The sequence below is a fragment of the Acanthaster planci genome, linkage group LG06 (assembly GCF_054643075.1).
Source record: "Acanthaster planci isolate LZ-2023a linkage group LG06, COTS_SCS, whole genome shotgun sequence".
NCBI classification, from domain to species: Eukaryota; Metazoa; Echinodermata; class Asteroidea; order Valvatida; family Acanthasteridae; genus Acanthaster; species Acanthaster planci.
This window is the reverse complement of record NC_141782.1, coordinates 20,534,377-20,556,903: the sequence shown is the minus strand read 5'-3', so window position 1 is coordinate 20,556,903 and position 22,527 is coordinate 20,534,377. Positions and strand designations below refer to the sequence as shown.

General features: G+C 39.8%; 2 protein-coding genes across 2 annotated transcripts; both read left to right on the top strand.

Annotated features, from left to right (window-relative positions):
• Window positions 1-1,089: 1,089 nt before the first annotated feature.
• On the top strand, window positions 1,090-22,324 carry LOC110981303 (CKLF-like MARVEL transmembrane domain-containing protein 4). The gene is made up of 4 exons (XM_022238782.2): window positions 1,090-1,370; window positions 8,963-9,139; window positions 9,941-10,039; window positions 15,446-22,324. The coding sequence occupies exons 1-4, from the start codon at window positions 1,248-1,250 to the stop codon at window positions 15,590-15,592; spliced, it is 546 nt and encodes a 181-aa protein (XP_022094474.2). The 5' UTR covers window positions 1,090-1,247; the 3' UTR covers window positions 15,593-22,324.
• On the top strand, window positions 11,953-15,434 carry LOC147798937 (uncharacterized). The gene has a single exon (XM_087137876.1). The coding sequence runs from the start codon at window positions 12,104-12,106 to the stop codon at window positions 13,118-13,120; it is 1,017 nt and encodes a 338-aa protein (XP_086994002.1). The 5' UTR covers window positions 11,953-12,103; the 3' UTR covers window positions 13,121-15,434.
• Window positions 22,325-22,527: the final 203 nt, after the last annotated feature.

Here is a 22,527-nt window from a genome sequence, read left to right as displayed (position 1 = left end):
CATCAACTGTAGATTCGTTACGAATCCACAGTGAGATATGGATTCATAAACATAATCTACACTTTGAACAAAGGAGTGACGTCACAGAAAGTTTCATATTAATTTTGAGACTTCTCAAAAACGGCATGGTTTTTCCCTAGATCATTTTTCCCAACGAATTTATGCCAAACTTTGCAGCCTACCTAGTTATCTGCACTTTTACAATTTTCGTTTTCTTTTCAATCAAGCTTGACACACTAATGTTGCTCTGCTTTACTTTTAAGCGGCACTTTCACCACAATTTATTTACAGTTGTTGTTGTTGCTTTGTTTTAATGGCGCTTTCAGCAACTCAGGCTATTTGCGCCAATAACTGTACGTTTATTCATACACATTACGGAGTTAAGAAGAAGGTCCAGTTTTAGAGGCAGGAGGAAACCGGAGTACCCGGAGGAAAACCTGCGAGAGCGAGTATGGACTGGAAACCAAATGCACTTAAAGCCTGGGCCAAGCTGGGACTCGAACCCGGGCCTCATTGGTGCAAAGCGAGGAAAGAACTGCCACGCTAACCCGCTCCCCCGCTTATTTACAGTGGTGTAACGCCGGCTTTTTATATAAGTACATGGACTAAACGCATTTGCACTGGTAAACTTTGATGCTAAACTTATATTCTCGAAGCAAAGGTTTCGACATCAAGTCTTAAAGACAGCCATCCATTAGCAAGACCATTTTTTCTTAAATCTGACAATCACAAAACAGAACGAAATGATGGATGGCAGCGCATTCAATGCGAACTGCGCGTGACGCACTGGGAATGCGTACATGTACATTACATGTGCTCTAACTAAAAAGACTTTTTTTTTTCATTTTTACTGCTATCTCTTCTTTTCAAATGTTGCAACCGCATTGCTTCGAATCTGCATCGACCAGATTAAGTAAATAGAGGGTTTTTTTCACAATCGAAAATGGCTTCATAGGATTTTATGGCTGGAATTCTTAGTCCGGTGCAACCTCGGCTACGGTACTCCGCCCATCTTTGGTTTAAAGGCCTATGTCTATTTGGTAAGGAACGTGGTTACCGTCAAAGATCGTATAGCGCCGCGCAGCGGTTGTCGAGGTCCTACTCGAACGCCATTGCTTCCCCTCTTGAAGTGCACGTAGTTCACGCAGTCACTCAGTCGATCTGCCTCAGCCCGCAGAAGTTACGTCACGCATTTTACATACCACTGACTGACTGATCATTCTAAAGCGAAATCAGGAGCTACATATATGAAATCAGAGATGGCGGACAGAAAGCAGATTGTTTTACCCACAATTAGCTCGCTTACGTACGTCCCAACGGGGCTGAAGTATCTGACGTTGCCGGAGGGTATCCTGGAGCTTATCGAAGTGGTAAGTTTTGTGTGTTTGGCCCCTCCTTCCTCCATGGTTTGAGTGGCACCATGGACATGATGGAGGAACACAGGACACTGAAATCATGGAGGTAGAATCCATGCTGAAATCGATAGGGTCTCCCAACTCGCCAAGCTCATGCTCGGAGCTTCGGCCAGCCAGAGAGGCATGAAAGCCAAGGCCGTACATCATGTCGAGTCAGGCAGTCTGATGTACAAAGTCATGCTACATGATGTAGCATGACTTGCCGAAAATTGTTATTCTGCGGGATTGTACAGTGTGGTCGTAGGACTCTACAAATTGCCCAAGGTGTGTGGGACCCCCCACGCACCGTGCGCAAATCCTGTCATGTCTATGGCCTATGAGACTGGTCTGAAAAATTCTGTTTTCTAAGTAAACGACTTGGTTATTTTTCCCTTCTAAATTGAACTTTTCTGGACATGGTTTTGCTTTCTGACGGCTAGTACCTGCGTCCATATATGGAACTCTTCCCAAAAGTGGTCGTGGATCTGAGATCACAGTCAAATGTTCATAAACGAGGCAGTTAGTCATGTTTGTGTAGGCTATGAAAAGAATTCCTCCATGAATTTTTTGTTAATCCTCTATGCATGCTCCATGCATTTTACTCTTTTTCTTGGAGGCAACGTTGGCTTAAAATAGTAATAGGGGCATGTAGTAGGACTGGCTGCATAATTATTTCCCTCCACTGCCTGAGACTGTCCAAGTAATCACCAGATCATGACCAAATACTAAAGTAGGGAGTCTGACACTTTTTGCACTTTTCAGGGATTCGCCAACAAATTTGCAGTCATTGGAAAGTTTATCAAAATGACGATTACAAATTTACAGTGGTATTAAAATTGTGTTAGTAGCCTCTCCTGTTGATGAGTTATGGCAAATTAATGGTACATGTAGTTTTAAGGGGGTCATTTTCTGTCACCACTTCTATTTTTAAACACATTTGTTTCAAGAGCAATTTCGTACATTTTGAAGAACAAATCTGGTACCAAAAGAACCAGAAAGAACAGCCCCACACAATAGTCCCTGGCATTCTTAATATTTTTGGTGGTGTACAGTGCATGACTCAAGAGGAATGCTTAAACAAAAGTCTGTGCACATAAAACTTAAAAATGACCAGTGTTGCACCCATGTACAGTACATGTAGGCAGCAATGCACGATATGCAACTTGTGCGTTCTGAATTTTGCTCAAAAAGTTTTTGTTTTTATTAATAAAACACGATTATCTTTTTTGTATTAATTACTCCAATAAAAGAAACTTGTTAAAACATAGAAAGCCAAAGCAGTAGCCTGAATACATCAAAAATATTCACAGAAACTTTCATTCTCATTTTCAGTTCAGACACCCATCCCATGTGTATTGGAAATTTGTTACTATGCACACTCAGCCTTGAAACACGTTTTACAGGCATGATCCAAAATGACTCATTTTATAAAAGTTTTTTGCAGTGGTAGTGTGACATTTATATACATGTACATTGTACAAAGGTGTCACAAATTTTATACCATTTTACAATGTATTGAGTAATGTTCAAATGCCCAAAAATTATGCTTTCTAGCCTCCTCAACCTCCTTTTAAGTACTGGTAGGTTTCACTGAAAAATGTTTGAAATCATGGGAAAAAAATTGCTTTTGATTCACAACTTCTCCATAGAAGATCATTTTACTACCCTTTAAAATACACCAAATTCGTCAAAGTTGGTACCATCCAAAAGCTTTTTTCATTCTCTGTCCAAGTTCCCCACAAATTTTTTACATGAACCAAACTCTGACCACGAGAGTGATTCTCAAGTTTTATGAACACTGAAGTTTTGAAAATAAACAACCAGGGCCCAAACTATTTAATTTTTTTCAGTTCTACCCAAGCTGAAGAGACTTGTTTTCCAGTGAAAATACAAAGTGAGATGGAATTTGTCATTTGGTGGAAAGCACATGGTTGCTGTTTGGAATGCTTCCCTTGTCTTTTCATGTTTGATGTGACCATAAATCATGGGGCAAACAGTGACAGTCTTCAGCATGATGTGCGCAGCACTGCCAAACCAATGGCGGTTGTACAGTACAGAAATACATCTATGTACAAACACTACCATGTATGTAGATGTAAATGTACACTTCCCTGATTGTCACTCACCCTGCAAAAGCCTACCAACTACTGGTACTTGTATACTGTAGGCTGTAGCATGCATGTACTGTGCATCAGGACAATAATAAGAAAAACTTGTTCTGATCTACACGTTTCTTACATATATGTACCGGTATGCCATATTGTATGTGCTCTTTTTCTTCCATGCTTGTACACCCTGGGTCATTTCACCTTCGGTTGGTCTGTATTTGAACATTTAAGGCCTGCGTTGTGTGCCAGAAACTGCAGTGTAAATTTCCTTGAAGTGGTTTAATGCAGAAAGAATTTCCTTGTGCCCATACTGAGATTCCTGTTGACGTTCCTGGAGCTGCATGTACATGTATGCATTATTAGGGTGACTAGCCTAGGTTTCGGAAGTGTCAAAGTATATGTGGTGGCATTTGTATTATGGCTGTGCAAGTCAAGTTTGCCAGGCTATTTTGACGATTTATTGGCTTGAAACTTCATCACGTCTGCCACGAAGGCATCCTGTTCTTGGGTCGCAGGTCAGGAATTATGTCGACATTTGAACATACGTAGCAGATCCTTGACAGCCCTGTTTTTTTTTTTTTCTTCATGAGGACATGAACGTTGTACTGTAGGTAACAAAAGACATTACCACTACATGAGTCGTGCATTTGTCAACTTGAGTTCTCACTCAGCAACTGATCATGAATCTTCAAGTACATGTACATCAATGCCAAGTAACACAGTTGGAGAACAACCCTCATAGACTGTCAAATATATCAACATGATCAAAGAGGCTGCTACTGAATGTTTTGGCTGTAAAAACCATCATTAGTACCACTAATCCGCTTCTGATTTGAAACTAATTTCGTGCATTCATTTTGAATTTTCCCCCGTTTCTTTAGTTTTTATGTTTATATGGCTGAATGGCCCTGTCATATTGCCATTAATGCCCTCTAATTCTAGATCTTTAAACTGTTTCGTGTGAAAAATAAAGTTTTTACTCACTATCAGTCTCTTGGAAAAAAGTCAAATCTGTGAGGTAGGGGTGCAATGAATATGTATAAACTACATGTAAACAATTTATGAAATGAACTTTAAACATTAATTCAATCAACTCAGTAAACAAGGTTGCTATGACAAGTTTGTTGGAACTACCAGTAGCTAAATTACCTTGTGTAACTGATAACCAAAAAACACACAAATTGAAAAGATTACGGATTTCAGAATCTGCTCTTTTTAACAGGTGTTTTGCTCTTGGAGTGCTCTTTGTATGAGTGTCAACTGCACAGCACTTTGCAGTCTACCACATTGACTAGGAATATCTGTGATGTAACTAACCCCTTGGGGTCAGATAAACCAATGTAATGTTTAGATAAAATATTTAGAGATGCCTATCACCTCCTGAGTCCTCTAGACTGGTGATTTATGGTGGCTAAGAGTTTTATCAGGACAGTACATACACAGTACCAGGTACTGTAGTTGTTCACATGCAGGTACCGAATTTGGAATATCTTTTAACTTCCACCCTGGTCTACAGAAATGACCGTTTGGCAACCTAGACTTACTTGTGTTGATCTCAGAGGAACTCATCAATTGAAGAGTTGGCGTCTGTACCCAGGTTTTCTTCCTTTAAGCTTGTGGGAATTAACCTGCTGAGTGATATTGAGTGGGAATGATACAAGACAGCATGTACATGTACAGTACCGGGTATATGTAATGGATTGGTGTTCTACATTTTGCCATGTTTTAATGAAAGGGGGGGCTTCAGGGGCTTTGACAGTTATTGCTCAGTTGATTGTAAGCATGAGAGAGGAGCTTGCTCAGTGAAAGGAGAAGTCTGAAGTATCTATTTTCAAAAAAATCACATCTGTTCTATGCATAATATATTGCAGACTAAAAAGTGATGTTAGATGAGCTGGACAGTTCTCATGATTGAAACGCACCAGCAGAAAGCAACTTTGTGAATTTTTTTTTTTGTTTTTTACACCAGCGAAAGGCAAGGCTCTCACGTACTGTAGTCAAAACTGACAGTGCAGCTAAAACCTATAAATCCTAACCCACTGGGGACTTTTTATTCATCCTCAATCCTCCGAAATCCTCCAATATTTCTGGCTTATGCACAAAATGAAAAGTATCCGAATCCTCCAAAATCCTCCATTGCCCTACTTTGGGGTTTTTTGAGGGGGGGGAGAGTTACCGGTAGGCACATCAGGTCGGTTGCTGGGCTGAAGCTGTTTTTGTTTTTGCAGAGTTGGCTAATGGCTTTACTTTTGTAATAAACAAAGCAGGCATGTGCCTTTGTTTTAAGACACTGCAGTTGAGGATTGTGTCATTTATGACCAGCAGCAGTGACCAATGGAACACACTGTCCTTGGGTACGTGTGTATTGTAAAGAGTATAATGTGTGACCATATGCACCACTACATGACTGATTTTTAGTACTTCGATTACCATTCATCCTCAATCCTCCAAAATCCTTCAGCTTATAAATCAGCATTCATCCTCAATCCTTTGAAATCCTCCAGCTTTTAACCAATTCCTGCCGGGGCAGTTATCAATGTTGACGATGCTGGGCCGGGATATTTATCATGTGTTTCTGTTTTCAAAATTCTTTAAAAATTCCGATCTTCATTTTCTGGACACTTACAAACACCTGAAGGACTGTCTGGTGTCCACTCTAGCCTGACAGACAAAATCTATTGACACCTGAGTATTACAGCCAGGCCTGCAGCCTTGTAAAAAGAGCCCAGATTGTGCGGTGTTATATAACTTTCTTTTGTTCACGAACCTGGCTCAGTGTGCTGCTGACCTCTTTTCAATAGGGGCCAGATTAGCATGCAGCGGTGCTGTGTGGCTCATCACTGTGGTGATTGGGAGCTTTTGTCCCCAAACTGTTGTATACTGTTTCAAACAAGGCTGGATTATCTCCACTTTTGAGAGTGAAAAAATGTCGGTAATTTGTCTGGTCTTTTGTTCCGAGTACGGTCTTTTGTTACAAAGGCCCTGTTCCCTTTGTCCGAGTTCGGACGCATATAAAGCATACATGTACGTGTCCAGATCTGGAATCCCCGGGAGGGAGTGATTAAAACACTCTTCATCCTCAATCCTCCAAATCCTCCTTGCTTCAATCACCATTCATCCTTGATCTTCCAAAATCTTCCAATATTCAAATCATCATTCATCCTCAATCCTCCAAAATCCTCCAGTGTTCAAAACATCATTCACCCTCAATCCTCCAAAATCCTCCATGTTCAAAACATCATTCACCCTCAATCCTCCAAAATCCTCCAATATTCAAATCATCATTCACCCTCAATCCTCCAAAATCCTCCAATATTCAAATCATCATTCATCCTCAATCCTCCAAAATCCTCCAGTGTTCAAATCATCATTCATCCTCAATCCTCCCAAATCCTCCAGTGTTCAAATCATCATTCATCCTCAATCCTCCCAAATCCTCCAGTGTTCAAATCATCATTCATCCTCAATCCTCCCAAATCCTCCAGTGTTCAAATCATCATTCATCCTCAATCCTCCAAAATCCTCCAGTGTTCAAATCATCATTCATCCTCAATCCTCCAAAACCACCCGGAGGATATACATGTACATTTCACAGTACACATGCGTACATGTACATTGTATGCTTTGTACAGTACCCATGGGTACATGTATGTACATATGAATGAAGAGGGAAGTGCACTAATTATAAATGTTTACGAAGCATTTTTTTCTCATGCAGAATTCAAACTGTGAATGTACAAGGCTGTACATGTACTGTGTACATGTACGTGCACTGTGTACACGTACATGTACATGTGCATGTGCCTGCAGAGTGGCAGTAGAGAGCTCCTGTTGCATTGACCTTTGATGCCCTTTCAGTAGCATTTGGGAATAGCATGGCTGATGAAGTGTCAATATTTGAAGTCAACATTGTGAAGATTGTTATTATATCCGAAACTTTTTAAAAGGCCACCTGTGCACCGTTCAAAGCCACTTGTGCCGTCTGAAGGGGTTTAGAAAATGTGAGCATACGCTTCTGTAGTGTCTGTCTTATTGACAAGGTCAACCGTATGTTGAATTCTTACTCCACCGAGACAATTGTGTTGTGGTTGCGGATTCTTAGCAATGGCAAATGAGATCATAAGAAGTAATGAGAAGCCCTTCATACATGTGTATGCTGAAATAATGAAGGGCAGAATTACACATGTACTACATGTTCACTGTACCCAGGTTCATTTATGAAAACATGAGTATTCATAGATAGACAATCAGTAACACACAATATATCTACATTGTACTTGTATGCGTACACTATACATCCTACATGTACATGTTGTTTATCCTCAGGCTTCCCCAATGAAGTACAAAGATGAGGTCAATACCTGAATTTAGAATTCAAATTAACTGTTCAAATACTGGTCCTCATTATATATATTCAGTGCAAGCAGTACACAAATTACTTGAGTCACTGGCAGTTACTTGAAGAGGCAATTAAACCCTGCTTTTGTCCCTTCATTTTAGAACAAAAATACCGGTAGTTACTTGTAATTCAAGTGAAAGGGTAATTGCATGGTTTACATACATTTACCAGTACATGTGTTTTTATACTGAACTAATAAATTGAATGCATTTTGCATTTGTTTACTGTTTGATTGCATTTCAAAGAAGGATGTGCAATAGTAAATAAATGGTAAATGAATCATGTCAGTCTTTGACCAATTCCGCAGGGTTTCAGTGTCAGCCACAGTCCAGTTTTTCCCTTTTCTTTACATGTGTTTTGAATGATTCGGTGCTATAGACCACAATCACAGGTTCTCTTGGTTTTAGGATTTCTAAGAATTTTTGTTCCAGTACCTGACATGTATCCATGTTTGACTCTTTAGGATATCCAGTTGCTGTGGGACATGTATACATGTGCTCACCAGTACACTGCACAGTCTTGAATTATTTGGCAGGATTTCAGGAAGTTTCATCACAAAATCCCCAGGGAATGAGATTTATGTGGAAGCAACATGCATGCCAAGATTACAAAGTGTATTTGCAGATTTATGGAGAAACTGTTCCTGTTTTTTTAGTTACAGAGCTCATATTGGCAGGCTGCATGTACCGCTACAGGCTGGAAACCTACCCATATTATTTAACCCTAGGGTGTGTGCAAAATTGTGTTAAAATTGGAGGATTCAGGACTATTAGGGTCAAAGGACAGGCAACAGCCTCAGTCAGTCTAATTCACTGGATGGATTTCAATTCTTTCTCAGTATTTCTTGATTGGTGATTGCTTTTGTCCTCATGGATGCAGAACATGGCAATGTATGTGTACACATATGTATCAAGTGCATGTTTGAGACCTATGAAGGTCATTTAGAAAAGCCTGCATTAAGTCATCTCTGACTCCATATCCATGATAGAGGTACCGTACATGTATGTACATGTAGGCTGACTCCTAATCACAGTCTCTGTGTCCCCCCCCATTTTCCCCAGATTTGCCTCGTGGTCGCTTTCGTCTGTGTTACGGCCGCTCCCAACAAGGCCATAGATGAGTCTTCCTACTGGCACTACCAGGCCGCCACTATGGGCTTCTGTCTGGTGACCTGTCTCATCATGGCCGGCTACATGACCGGACTCATCCACAAGATCAAAATTCCCTGGAGTGTCCTCGTAAGTCCTTTCCCCTGCATCACCTCAAGGCACAAATGTGGTACTTAAGGGTGCTGTGCACTGTGAGCAATTTTCCTCATGTAACTTTTAATTACGTGTTTTTCTGTTACACTGATGTACTGTATATTAAATGATGCTGTGTTTTCAGAGCTCGTCCAAAAGTTTGTGAAAAAACACAAGGTTATTCGGTATTAAAGAGCAAAACCTGTGATTAAAAACAAATTCCTGATGTGCATTGTACCATACTTGGCGCACTGTCAGTTGCAGACAATGCGACCCAGAAACAAATTGAAATCCATACATGTACATGTATATGTATATTCATAGGAAAAGAATCAATGCGAAACTTTGCACCAGAAGTGTGATTTCACAGGTGTTCTGCCGAGGAATGAAGTCCCTGTAGTTCACCTCCAGTTAGTTGGATTCCAAGCAATAACATATTTCATTTTAAGAGAAAGGTTTGTGGCTTCCCCTCTGGAGAATGAACCAGAGCAGACTGGCTGAACTGTCCAGTTCACAATCACCAGTTTTTGGGAGTTTTTTTTTTCAAACCTCCACACCTCTAGAAGAGATAGATTCCACATGGTGTACTTGCAAACTGTTCTCGCAATCTAGCCTCCACAATGCAAAGTGTCTTATCTAATCTTCCATATTATATTTTGTCAGGGATCATGTTTGGAGAGAGATTTCACCAACCGTAGGTCATTATGTGAATAAGTAAGGCTTTCACAATGATTTCTGTCGTGCAGAATTGGTTTGAGGCTTACATATCAGTACGTGCCCTTTTCTTTGCCTAATCAGGAGATTGTGTACTGTGCCATAGCTGGTCTCCTTCTCCTCACCACCGGTGCCCACATCGCTGCCAATGTACATGGCAATGCTGTGCTCATAGTTGCCACGGTAAGTTTGACAGCATTGCATTAGGGTTTGTGGGTCTGCTTTAGGCCGAGGAGGGGGCTAGATACCATTTAGGCCAAACAAAAAATTAGTTGTGTTTCGTATTACTCTGAGAAATAAATTAGGGTGGTTGATTGGGTAAAATATTTTTTTACTCTAAATTTTTATAGCCCAAAACATTAGCGTCAAATGATGGTCTGTATTTCATCTCATGCCAAAAAAAAATTACAGTATGCAGGACAATGTACACAAAATTAGGCTTGGGGCAAGGCACCATTAATTTTGTTGATTTGTCCAAAAAAAAAGATATAGGTTCCCTGTGATTTTCTAGGTTTGGTCGAGTAACCGGAAACAAAGTTGTTTTTTTTTATTTGGCCTTAGCAAAGGAAGGGAAAGAACAAATGTTGAAGCCAACAGTAAAATAATGAGGAAAATGACATTTTACCCTAAAAGAGCCAGAGGAGGACGGAATTGGCCCCGCCCCCAAATTCTTTTCCAATATCGCCGGGGTGCCATTTTTTTCCAGGGGCAGAGTCATAAGGAGTAACTCTTTGTGGTTATTTGACACAAATTTTGTGAAAATGGGACATACTGTTCTTGCGCTGCGTGCATTTTTCCCAAGACAGGTCAGCCGAAAATGTATCCTTTTTCCACTGCAGTGCTCAATGCATGCAGGCAGGTACTCGTGTAGCCTTGTACATTGTACTTCAAATGACTGTAACAACAAAACCATATGTCTGATTTAGGGGCTGTTCACAATCATCCACATTTTCACAAGTGTACAAAGTGCATGCTTTTTGAGACTCCTCCCTCCCCCTGAAAGTGTACGCGTCCAAAGTTAATGTTGATATTTTTCTGCGCAGTTATACAGAGGTACCGTAGGTACTGTTGATTTATTACAAAGCTGGTTTCGGCTTTGTAGTATCTCGACGCGACTCGCATGCAATTCGTAGCGTAAGGCCTGTGGCAGACCCAAACCGGAACAGCATGGGTGCTGGAAATGGGAAACGAATCGACATTTTTCGAAATTCTAAAAGCGAAAAAAATGGACTTGGGCCTTCATCTAGATGCCGTCCCTCCATCACTGTTTTGATTGAGCATCAGCGAAGTTAACCTGTTATTAAAATGTCAAGAAGCTGAAAGGTTATACATTGGCTGATGAAGACAGGCACATCAGAGAGATTACAGGTTGCTAATTTTGCAGTGTTTGAGTGAAGTGGACAATGACATCTTTTGTCAGCACTCCCGGTAGCAAGAGGACGGAGAGGGATGCAAGTTATTTGATATTTACTCTGATGTGTGCAGGAGGGTGGCCAGCTCCCAGCTGTCATCAGCACGTGTCAATGGCTTGAGGAGAGATGTAATTAAGTGGCCAGCAAGTAATTATGGCCGTCATACCTGGATATTTGCCTGTAGGTCTGTATTTTGCAATTTGTGTGGTTTTTCACTGTCACTCAAAACCCATAAAGTAAGGTTTTGTTGATTCCTTAGCAGTGCTAACAAGTCAGTTGGAATGGAAACTCGTCGTTATTCTTTGCAGTGATGTTTCAGGGGCGCAGTGACTACGAGTCTTAGCAATGAGACCATTTAGTGCCGCGATATTACCACTGTGCGACACAAGTGCGGTAGCAGTGTATCAAACCCCGTGCAGTTATTGAAGTACTCGCCAGTCCTCCGCAGTGATTTGTGGCTTGTTGAAGTTGGGCAGATCAACTTGGTTTGGTCTGGTCACGAAGCACATGTAGAGTGGCTGAACGGCTGATATCTCTGTGTCTGTTACTGCTCGGTTTGCTGACTTGGCGTGTGTTAAGTGGTTAGGGTACATGCAGCTCATCTAGTGCCAGAAGCCCTTGGCCAGTGACTTACATTTTGTTCACAAGAAAACAGCCTCAATTTGAGTTGTGAGCCGGCTGTATTGTAGTATTGAGCTCAATTCAGGAATTTTCTCTTTGTACACTGGCCCATACATGGACATGGCTAGACGCGTGGGAACATGAAGCAGTTCAAAACTGTTTCAGGTGCAATTTTGTTTTGTGATTGGACAGTCCCAGAACTTGTCATTTGAGAATGGCCATTTTGGGGAGGGATCCCAATGACTCGCAGCTACAGTGGACGGATAGGATGAACCTGAGCAACTGCTCCCAGAATGCATTTGATCAAGTAGCTCTGGTTATAGTCAGATACAGCTTCATATTGCCTCTGTCTGTTCTTCTCGCGGCCGTTGATCTGTGGATTATTTTCGCAGTTGTGCGCCACCGGCAATTGCGTTCAATCTCTAATTATCTCCTGGCCAATCTGGTTCTCAGCGAGCTCGTGTATGTGCTACTGATCTGCTTTGACGACCACCTGCTCTTTACACCTGAAGGGTGCATAAGGTGTGACGACAGTGTCTTTTACTTCTTCACAATAACTGTTCTGTACCTTCTCTATTTTCTCTGCACCATCTGCTTCATTGTTGACAAGTACATCAAAATCACCCGACCGTTGAAATACACATTAACGGTAACTAGGCGAGTTTCTATCACGTTGATCGTTAGTGCATGGACCCTAGCTCTAACTGGAGGTGCTGTGGCATCGCTGCTGTATAAAATTTTATTGGAATGTGGAAATGATATTGTTGTCTTTGTGAACCTTCGGAAGGCTGTACTTGTTTTCATGGACAGTGTTATTCTGCCGGTGGTAGCAATCATCACGGGCCTAAATGTCAAGATAATTTGCATCGCCAGGCATCAAGCCCGTGCCATAGCTGACCAGGCCCCACCGCCGGCTGACCATGCCAAGAGGCGTAACGACGACGGGACCCAGCCGCATCCCATCGCTAACAAGAGCACGCGGTACTTCAAGGCATTTCTCTGGTCCTTTGTGTTAGTCTGGCTGCCTCCAATCATTGTCATGAACGTCTCTTTCGCTCTGCCACTCTTCAGAGGGAAAAAAACTTGGTTTGTGGCCATCAGAAAGACATTGAATGCCCTTGGTTTGTGTCAGATGCTGTATGGAAAGTTCACGCTGACACTGAAGCAAGAACAGTTTCGAGAGCTTTGGAAAACTCAGTGGCAGACCATGAGGCGGAAATTAGGAATCTGAGGTGCTATTCCCAATTGCTTGAAGATATTTTTGATGCTGTGTTTTTCCAAACCAAAATTAAAAATCACAGCATACACATTGCTTTGTGTCCATGGACAACTGAGTGTGAAATTTTTTTCTACACCACAACAAATTATATTAAGCCTGGGGCAACAATTACATTTGTATGCAAAGAAGTTATGGAGGCGTTGGTCCAAAATAACGTCATACCTGTTGCACTCCCACGCCATCGCACGCCTAAAAGCTTCCCGAGACATGCGAATAATTGCACACTGGAAACCATCCTTATTGCACTCCTCGGCATGAGTCTACTTTTATAATTATACTTCGCCATTTGTGAGAAAAATGAAACAAAAAGAGTCAAACATTAGGCCCGCCTACATGTAACAGGAACGACACAATCATTTTTTTATTCTCCCGGCGCAACTGCTTTGTGCAACGGCTGTCAGTGCACAGTTAATTGTTCAGCGCATATAAAGGAACACTGTACAACACGCAGCGCTGCAGTACATCACGCAGCGCTGCAGCAAGTGTTGCTGCATACGTAATGCTACATATACCAGACCGTACATGGCTTTACGTGCTCGTACATGTAGTGCACGTCACACACATTGGAAGTGCAAGGGAACATTTTGTTTCTGGGCTGTAGGGTTATCGCCAGGCCAGGGTTGTCAATATGGTCAGTATCTATGGTGAGTGAAGTCTAGTTCTTAACTTAAACACCATTAGTTGTCACTGGCTAGTCAGCCTTCTTCACACAAAACACGGTCGTACGCTATGCAAAACTTCGCATACATGTACATGTATGTACATGTATGCACCGCATGCGTTTTCACTACGGAAAACTTTGCTCGCAAGTACATGTATAACATGACAGTAAAACGAACATGACTGATAATTGCGTGTTACCAGTAGTTGAGTACTTTTGAGAGGCGGGAGGGGATGGGTGACATCGGGTACAGGGTGGGGAAAGACGAAAGCAGCAGGATGGACATGGTTGTTGAGGTAGGCTGTTATGTGGCAGCTATTTGTCAGTTCAGTGAGCCGATTAAAATAAATATTTCTGTTAGATGTGTTAGAAGATTTTGGGATCGCTAGCCTTTAACTATACCCGGTACCTTTACCGCTGTGTCCATGTTTGGAGTTTTGTTCATTGTAAAATTCCTCATGTTCAAGACAAACCCCAAAAAATTTATGTTCACATAGACTGACTGTATTATCAGTCAAATTTTCCCAATGAATTTCCCGATTATCCCAAGTACCGGGTATTTTGTGGAGAATGGCTATCCTGTAAGTTATTCCCATCACAACGATAATTTTTTTTGGGGGGGGGAAGAAATCTGGGCTTTTACTCGCGTCTGCACAAAATGATCTCCAGAAGTCGACATGCTTTCACATTGCCGGCTCCCACACCATACGCATAGTGAGTCAATGAATTCCTTTGAAGTTGAGACTGGGACCAGACCAGTCAATCACAATGCACCACATAGTGCGTGAAAGCCACGGTGAGATCATGCCAGCATGGATCGCAGCAGATCTTTTTGTGCAGACACGCAAACGCTGATGTTTCCCAATAAAATATTTCACCGTTATGAACGGAAATAACTCACAGGAAACTTTCCTGTGAGTATACTGTACATGTACATTGTGCATGTACAAATAATACCAACCGAAGTTCGTGGATTTTCGTTATGGTCCAGTCTTGAATAATTGGAAGATTTATTGGAAAATTTAATGGAGAATTTTATTTATTTCCAATTATTTTCTTGAAATCCATTAAAAAATTGATAATTCGGTGTTACCATCTGCAGTGTATTATCATAATAGCCAGCTTTAAAGTAACCGCCAACACACTGATCTGTCTCCCCAAATACAAATGAACACATGTACATGTATCTACAGTGTATGTCTTCTCCTGACAAAATTCGAACTTGTGGGAAAGTTTGCAAAATGTCTGTGCCTGTATAATTTGGCTACCCAAAATATATTAATTACACGTGTAAAAAACTTACAAGGACTCTATTGAAAATGTCCCAAATTTGGTTGGAACTGGGCGAATTATTAACTCCAGATTGTTCAGTTTGGGTCTCAAAATCACAAGCCTAGAAAACTTGCACACCTGGAAATATCCAGGAGTGTTTTTTTTTTTCACACGCCTGCAATTTCCAAATCACAAGGCCTAAGTTTTTGTGATTAGTCCTTTGAGAAATCTGAGTCCCTCAAAAACTGGGAAAGCAGAAAGAGACCACAGAGTGTATGAGATGAAAAGATATTTTTGAACAACCCCAAAAATGAGAAAGTTTTGGTTCCTGTGTTGACCAACAGGTGTTTGGCTTCATTGCTGCCGCGGCATATGTGGTACAGATCTTCTTTGCCATTCGTGCCTGGAAGAGGAGCATCATCGCTGCCACGTTGAAGATGGTGGAGGCTGAGCGAGCACAGCATGCGGGCACCTCGGACAACAGCGTGTAGTGGACGCAGCGTGCGTGTCGCAGACGCATGCGTTGGCCAGCATCCATCGTCCACATGTTTGTTTCACCGACCGTTTTTTTAGCATACATGGATATTACCTATTTCGGGAAAGTTTGCAAGATTGAGGAAAAGTGTGATTTGTAACAACAGGTTATTAATTCCTCAGAGCACACACTGTTGCTTGTTCATGTACATGCATGACTCTGACTCTGGGTACATGTACATGTCATGTGTATGTACATGCACAGTACCGGTATTGTGGCACATACACTTGCACATGTAGCTTAATAATGCCAGGCTATGTACATGTACAATTTTAATTGAAAGTTCATGCTCATCTTTCTCTGCAGTGTACGTGCACTAAGCCTGTTCGATGTGACGATAATTTTCACGATATTTCGATATGATGTTGATAGCGGAATTCATATCATTCGTAAAAACACACATCAGGATATCTTGTAAATCAATACGCCAAAAAATGATGGCAATAAACTCCAAATGAAAAACTGTACCTGCTCATAGGGAAGTCAATGCACCGTGTGTTGAGCCCTGCGTTAATGCTTTGGGGCCACATGAATACTCCATTAAAAACCACAAAGTCCCTGTTGGCACCAAGCAGCTGTAAGGGTCTTACAACTGTTAAGGGGCAGAACCAAACCAACAGAATGCCGACTTTTATTCATGAAGGATTTTTTTTTGGTCTTGTAGAAAAGGGACCGAGTGAAACCCGCCGACTTATGAGAAATGAATGATGACTTAGAAATGCCAACTTAGAAATGAGGTGAGGGCATCAATACCAGTAGCCCGTCTAGTAACACGCATGCGCTCTGTTCATTTTGGGGGTTGCCTTTTTGAGCAAACTTTACCACTAATGTGTGCGTGGAAATTGCTTTTTCTGTACGGTGCCATGATATGACATGATATAATTTAACATCCACAATTTCCATGTTGAAATTGCTTTCCCCCAGCATTAGAGTTCTAAATGTAGAGATAATACATACATGTACATGTATACATTGGTTTTTTACTTGGCTCTCGAGACATAGTGGTGATTTCGGCCATGTTTATTTTATGAATGAAAACTGACGATACATCACAATAATATTGGATATCGCGATATTTTTTCATGATATCGCAATATAAAAAGAACTGAATATCGAACAGGCTTAATGTGTACATTTTTAGGGACAGGGCTGCGTATGTAGGAATAAAAACATAATGCACTGATACATGTATAACACTTGTTATTAGCAAGTCTTGTTTGTATGGCATTATCAATCATATTTACTCAGTTCCCCATTGGTCTTAAGCTGTAATAGTTATTAAGAATGATAGGATTTACAAAGCTGTAGCCTAATCAATAAATATGCATACAATTACATGTTTATGAAACAAATTTGATTAGCCTGCTTCTAACAAAATGGCGGCTCTTTTAATCGTTTCAAAGTTAATCCCGAGTCGTTTCGATCATGGATTGGTTTCTCAAGATGGTAGCATGTTTGATTTTTGTGTGGTTCACAGTGCAGGCAATCATAGTTTGACTTGTTTATTTTTGGATGTTAGTTTTGTCAGATAACTGTGTCTTGACATTCAATATACAGTGATGTGTTCATGTTGCCTTAAATCTTGTAACAAATCTTCAAAGCTGAAAAACATTTTGCTGGGGTTTGTTTTTTGTTGGTTTTGTTTTTTGTATTCTTCATTTCATTGATATCCCCTCCCTGATGTTTTTAATTTCTGATGCCAAAAAAATTAGAGTGAAGCTCACCTGAAGATCTGCATTTATTGGATGCATTTTGTTAACAGTACGTCAGGCCGAGAGTGTCTACATATTGTATATAAAACAGATGCTTTCAATATTTTTATATGAATTAAGATATAAAATATATATATATGAAATGTTTTATAACCATATGATGGTATTTTGACCTTGGTTGTTTAATGAACAATTTATTTGTATCCACTTTTTTCAAAACCTAGAAAGTTACTGGTTAGTTGGTTCATGCATACTAATTTCTGTTTGATATCTTTTGTTAAGTCCTCTTTTATAAGGTTTTTTGTTGCCGCAATCTTATCAAGGTTGCTATTGATGATTACAGTGTGTTGGTTGATCGCATATTTACAGTAAATGCGTACCTTGAACCTTCTAGACTTACACAAAAGGATAGGTTTGAAATTGACAAAAAAGTAACACAAAAAATTCCTTTGCAAAGACAGACAGTTGCATGTTGACCTAGCCGTAACACCCTAGGAACCATTAAAATCATGCGTAAACTTCTTGGGTTCAGAATGGTTGGGGTATATTTTAGAACTCTTCATTTCAGTGACATCCACCGTGATGTTTTTCGTGATTTCTAATGCCAGAGGTGATGAAGTGAAGCTCATGTAAATTTTGCTGAAGGTCTGTATGTTTTGGTTGCATTTGTAAACAGTACGTCAGGCCAAAAGTGTCTACATATTGTGTATATAAAACAGATGCTTCTGTTAGTTATGAGAAGATATGAATATATATTAGTTCATCTTTGACTAAGCATATACCTTAGTTGACCTTGGGTGCTCAATGAACAATTTATTTTGGTAATCACGTGCACAAAGATACTGGTTTGTTGACTTTTTCATGGGAATTTTGGGTTTACACATGTACCCATTGTTAAGTCTTGTCTCCATGAGGTTTATGTCGCCTCGATCTTATCCAGGTTAAAACATTAGTCTTGCTACTGATGACCGTGAAGTTGATGGCACATTTACATAACAAAGGGATGGAGTTAAAATTAGCACAGTAAATGTGAGAAAAAAATTATGTCGCCAGATAGCATAAAGAAATTTCAAGTTCAGAGTAAGTCATCTTATTTTCTTTTTTGAGACAATATTTAGGTGCTAAAATTGAAGGCAAGCATTTTTTTATTAGTTGGTGCTTGGATTTTTTAAAGACAAATTTTAGAGGATGGAAAAAGGTATCGTCTGTGGTCTCAAGAAAACAAATATTGCCTTCAAGTCGGAGGGAAAAGGAAAAGAATGTTTTTCCTAAAGAAAAACGAGGTATCCCTTACCACTCGTGCAACATGTACCAGTAGCAGCCAAGGACCAAATCTCACAAAATTGAAATAAGGACTTTGCCGTCAGTCAGACGGCAGAGCCAAAAAACCTCCTTTTTTAACACTTGTATTAGTAAATTCTTGGTCGGCGGATCCAAGACTTCCCAAAATAAAAAATTTTATTTTTTTTCCAGGTCTGAATCCGGAAGGTCAAACTCTCGCCTAATAATCCAAACTTTCCTTTCCAACTCTCATTTCTAAGAAAGCAGTTCAGTTGAGAAGAAATTGTAATTCGGCATCATGTTGTTGTTCTTATTTGCCAGTGAATCGGCAGCTGAAATGTTTATCTGTCACTTTTTGAACTCTGGCCAATTTCGGCAGGGTTTTCAACAATGGAAAGGGTTTGAGAGTTGATTTACAGTTTTCAAAGATGTAGTTCATTGTTCGTAAAATAAAACCATGTTCACAATATTACATTCTTATAATAAACATAATTGTTCAAGTTACCTTGTGTTCAATTTGAGGCTGCCACCAAAGTAGCACAGTACATGTACACGTATATGCTTTTGCTGGAATTGTTTTAGGTACATGTATTCCTTACTTGAATTTGATAATGTTCCATCAGCTGCTGTTAGAGACAAATTTATTTTGATCTTTTTCATCCTATTTTTTGTGGGTAGTTATCAAATGACTTTCCTCCTCTCCGTTATTGGTTCCTCAGAGTGCTAACTGTTGCCTTGTTCATGTACATGCTTGACTCTGGGTGCATGGATCGTGTACACATGTACCTTGATGTACCGGTATTGTGTCACATACACGCAGCTTAATGTCAGCCTATGTACAGTTGTGATTGTCTTCAAAATTCATGCTCATCTTTCTCTGCGGTGTACATGTACATTCCAGGGGCAGGGCTGGGTATGTAGGAATAAAACATAATGCACTGGTACAGGAATAACGCTAATTAGCAAGTCTTGTTAGTGTGGCACTGTCAAACATATTTACAGGGTAGGATCGACATACTGGTACGCGTAGCCTAATCAATAAATATGCATACAATTACAGGTTTAAGAAGAAACTTTGATTAGCCTGCTTCTAACAAAATGGCGGCTCTTTCAATCGTTTCAAAGTTAATCCAGAGTCGTTTCGATCATGGATTGATTTTTCAAGATGGTGGCATGTTTGATTTTTGTGGGGTTCATACTAGTAGTGTAGGCAATCATTTTTAACTTGTTTATTTTGGGGTTATTTTGGTCTGATCAGTGTGTCTTGACGTTAAATATACAGTGATGTGTTCATGTTGCTTTAAATCTTGTAACAAATCTTCAAAGCTTTCAAACATTTGCAAGCTGAAAAACATTTTGTATTCTTCATTTCATTGATATCCCCTCCCTGATGTTTTTAATTTCTGGTGCCAAAAAATTAGAGTGACGCTCACCTGTTAATTGAATGAAGATCTGCATTTATTGGATGCATTTTGTTAACAGTACGTCAGGCCGAGAGTGTCTACATATTGTATATAAAACAGATGCTTTCAATATTTTTATATGAGAAATAAGATACAAGGTATATACAAGATGTTTTATAACCATATGATGGTATTTGTACCTTCGTTGTATAATGTACAATTTCTTTGGATATATACTTACTTTTTCAAAACCTAGAAAGTTACTGGTTTGTTGGTTCATGCACACTAATGTCTGATATCTTTTGTCAAGTCCTCTTTTATAAGGTTTTTTGTTGCCTCAATCTTATCAAGGTTGCTATTGATGATCACAATGTGTTGGTTGATCGCATATTTACAGTTACTGCGTACCTTGAACCTTGATAGACTCAAACAAAAGGATACGGTTGAAGTTGACAAAAAAGTAACAGAAAAAAAATCCTTTGCAAGACAGGCCGTTACACATCGACATATCTCCTTAATATAACATGTACATGTTTACAGTGATATTTTGGTGTCATAGCAATTTTTGTAACAAGTGTTCAAAGCCTTTGAAAGATTTGTCAACATCAAATGCACAACATATTTATGCACTACAACGGATCTTTTTTTAGAAGTCTTCATTTCAGTGATATCCATGATGTTTTTGGTAACTTCTAATGCCAGAGGTGATGAAGTGAAGCGCATGTGTAAATTTTGCTAAAGATCTGTATGTTTTGGTTGCATTTGTAAACAGTACGTCAGGCCAAAAGTGTCTACATATTGTGTATATAAAACAGATGCTTCCATTAGTTTACATGAGAAGTAAGATAAGAATATGTATTATTTCACTTTTAAAGAAGCTTATGATGGTATGTTGACCTTGGGTGCTTAAATTTTCTGGGTGAAAATTTGTTGTGTGATCACGTACATAAAGATACTGGTGTGTTGGCTTTTGCGTGGGAATTTTTGGTTGATACCTATTGTTAACTCTCCATGAGGTCTATGTCGCCTCGATCTTATCCAGGTTAAAAAATTAGTCTTGCTACTGATGACCGTGAAGTTGATGGCACATTTACATAACAAAGGGATGGGATTAAAATTGGCACAGTAAATGTGAGCAAAACATTCTGTCACAAGAGAGCATAAAAAAATCTCAAATTAAGGCTAGCAGTTTTATTAGTTGGTGCCAGTGTTTTTTAAAGACAAATTTTAAAGGATGGGGAAAAAAAGGACTTTCAATGGTCTCAAGAAAACAAGTAAGGGTCTTCAAGTCAAAGGGAAAATAAAAAAATTCCAAAAGAAAATAGAGGTACCCCATACCACTAGCGCCAGTCACCAAGGACCAAAGTTCATAAAAAAGAAATCGGGGACTGTGCCATCAGTCAGACAGCAGAGTCAATTTTTTTTTAACCATTTGTATCAGTAAATTGTTGGTTGGCGGATCCAAGACTTCTCCAAATAAAAATTTTTTTTTTTCCCAGGTCTGAATCCGAAATTTCAAACTCTCGCCTAGTAATCCAAACTTTCCTTTCCCACTCTCATTTCTAAGAAACCAGTACAGTTAGGAACAAACTGTCGCTGTTCTTTTTTTTGTGTCAATTTACAGCTTTTAAAAAATAGTACCTGTCCAATCCCTGTACACACTCTAGACTATTGTTACCCAACCCCCCTAGAAGTCTGTAAAGAATTCCTGAGATTCCGATCAAACAATGACCAACATAAAGGCGGGGGGTTCTCTCCGTCCCATATCTTGCTTCAAATGTAGTCTGATGTTCTTAAATACAACCATGTTCACAATATTACATTCATATAATAAAAATTGTTCAAGTTACCTTGTGTTTAATTTGAGGCTGCCACCAAAGTAGCACAGTACATATAATACACAAGTATTTGCTGAAATTGGTTTAGGTATTCATTACTTGAATGTCATATGTTCCTTCAGCTGCTGTCAGTGACCAATTTATGTTCATCTTTTTCTTCTGTTTGGTGTGGGTAGTTAAAAGGTTTTCATTTAGAGTGTTAGTGGTGCATTTAGTAATAAGCCGTTTTTCATGAGTTTGTTTGAATGGTTGCCATTTGCCAGCTGTACTGTGTATGGTTTGCTCTGCATTTAACCTTGAACAGATGTTCTTGAGAAGTCTTTGTGGGTGATTGAAGTTTGCGTTTTGAGAAATCTACTACAGTGGTAGCTCGTTTGTAGATGTTTGCCATGTTCAATGGAAAGCAACTGTATTGATTCCAAGGGCAATAAAACTTGACTGCATGCGTAACGTCCATGACCTTAAATTGTCCTTAATTCTTTGGCTTGCTCAGCTTTCAGAATTAATTTGGGCTGCAGCTACAGTTGCAAAATTGTGCTATCCTTGAAATCACTGGAGACCACTTTTGTTGAGGGTAAGACTGAGCGCATGCATTTGTTACAATGCGGTGATTACACACAGCGGAGCCATGACTCAGAGTTGATGTTTATAGGATAA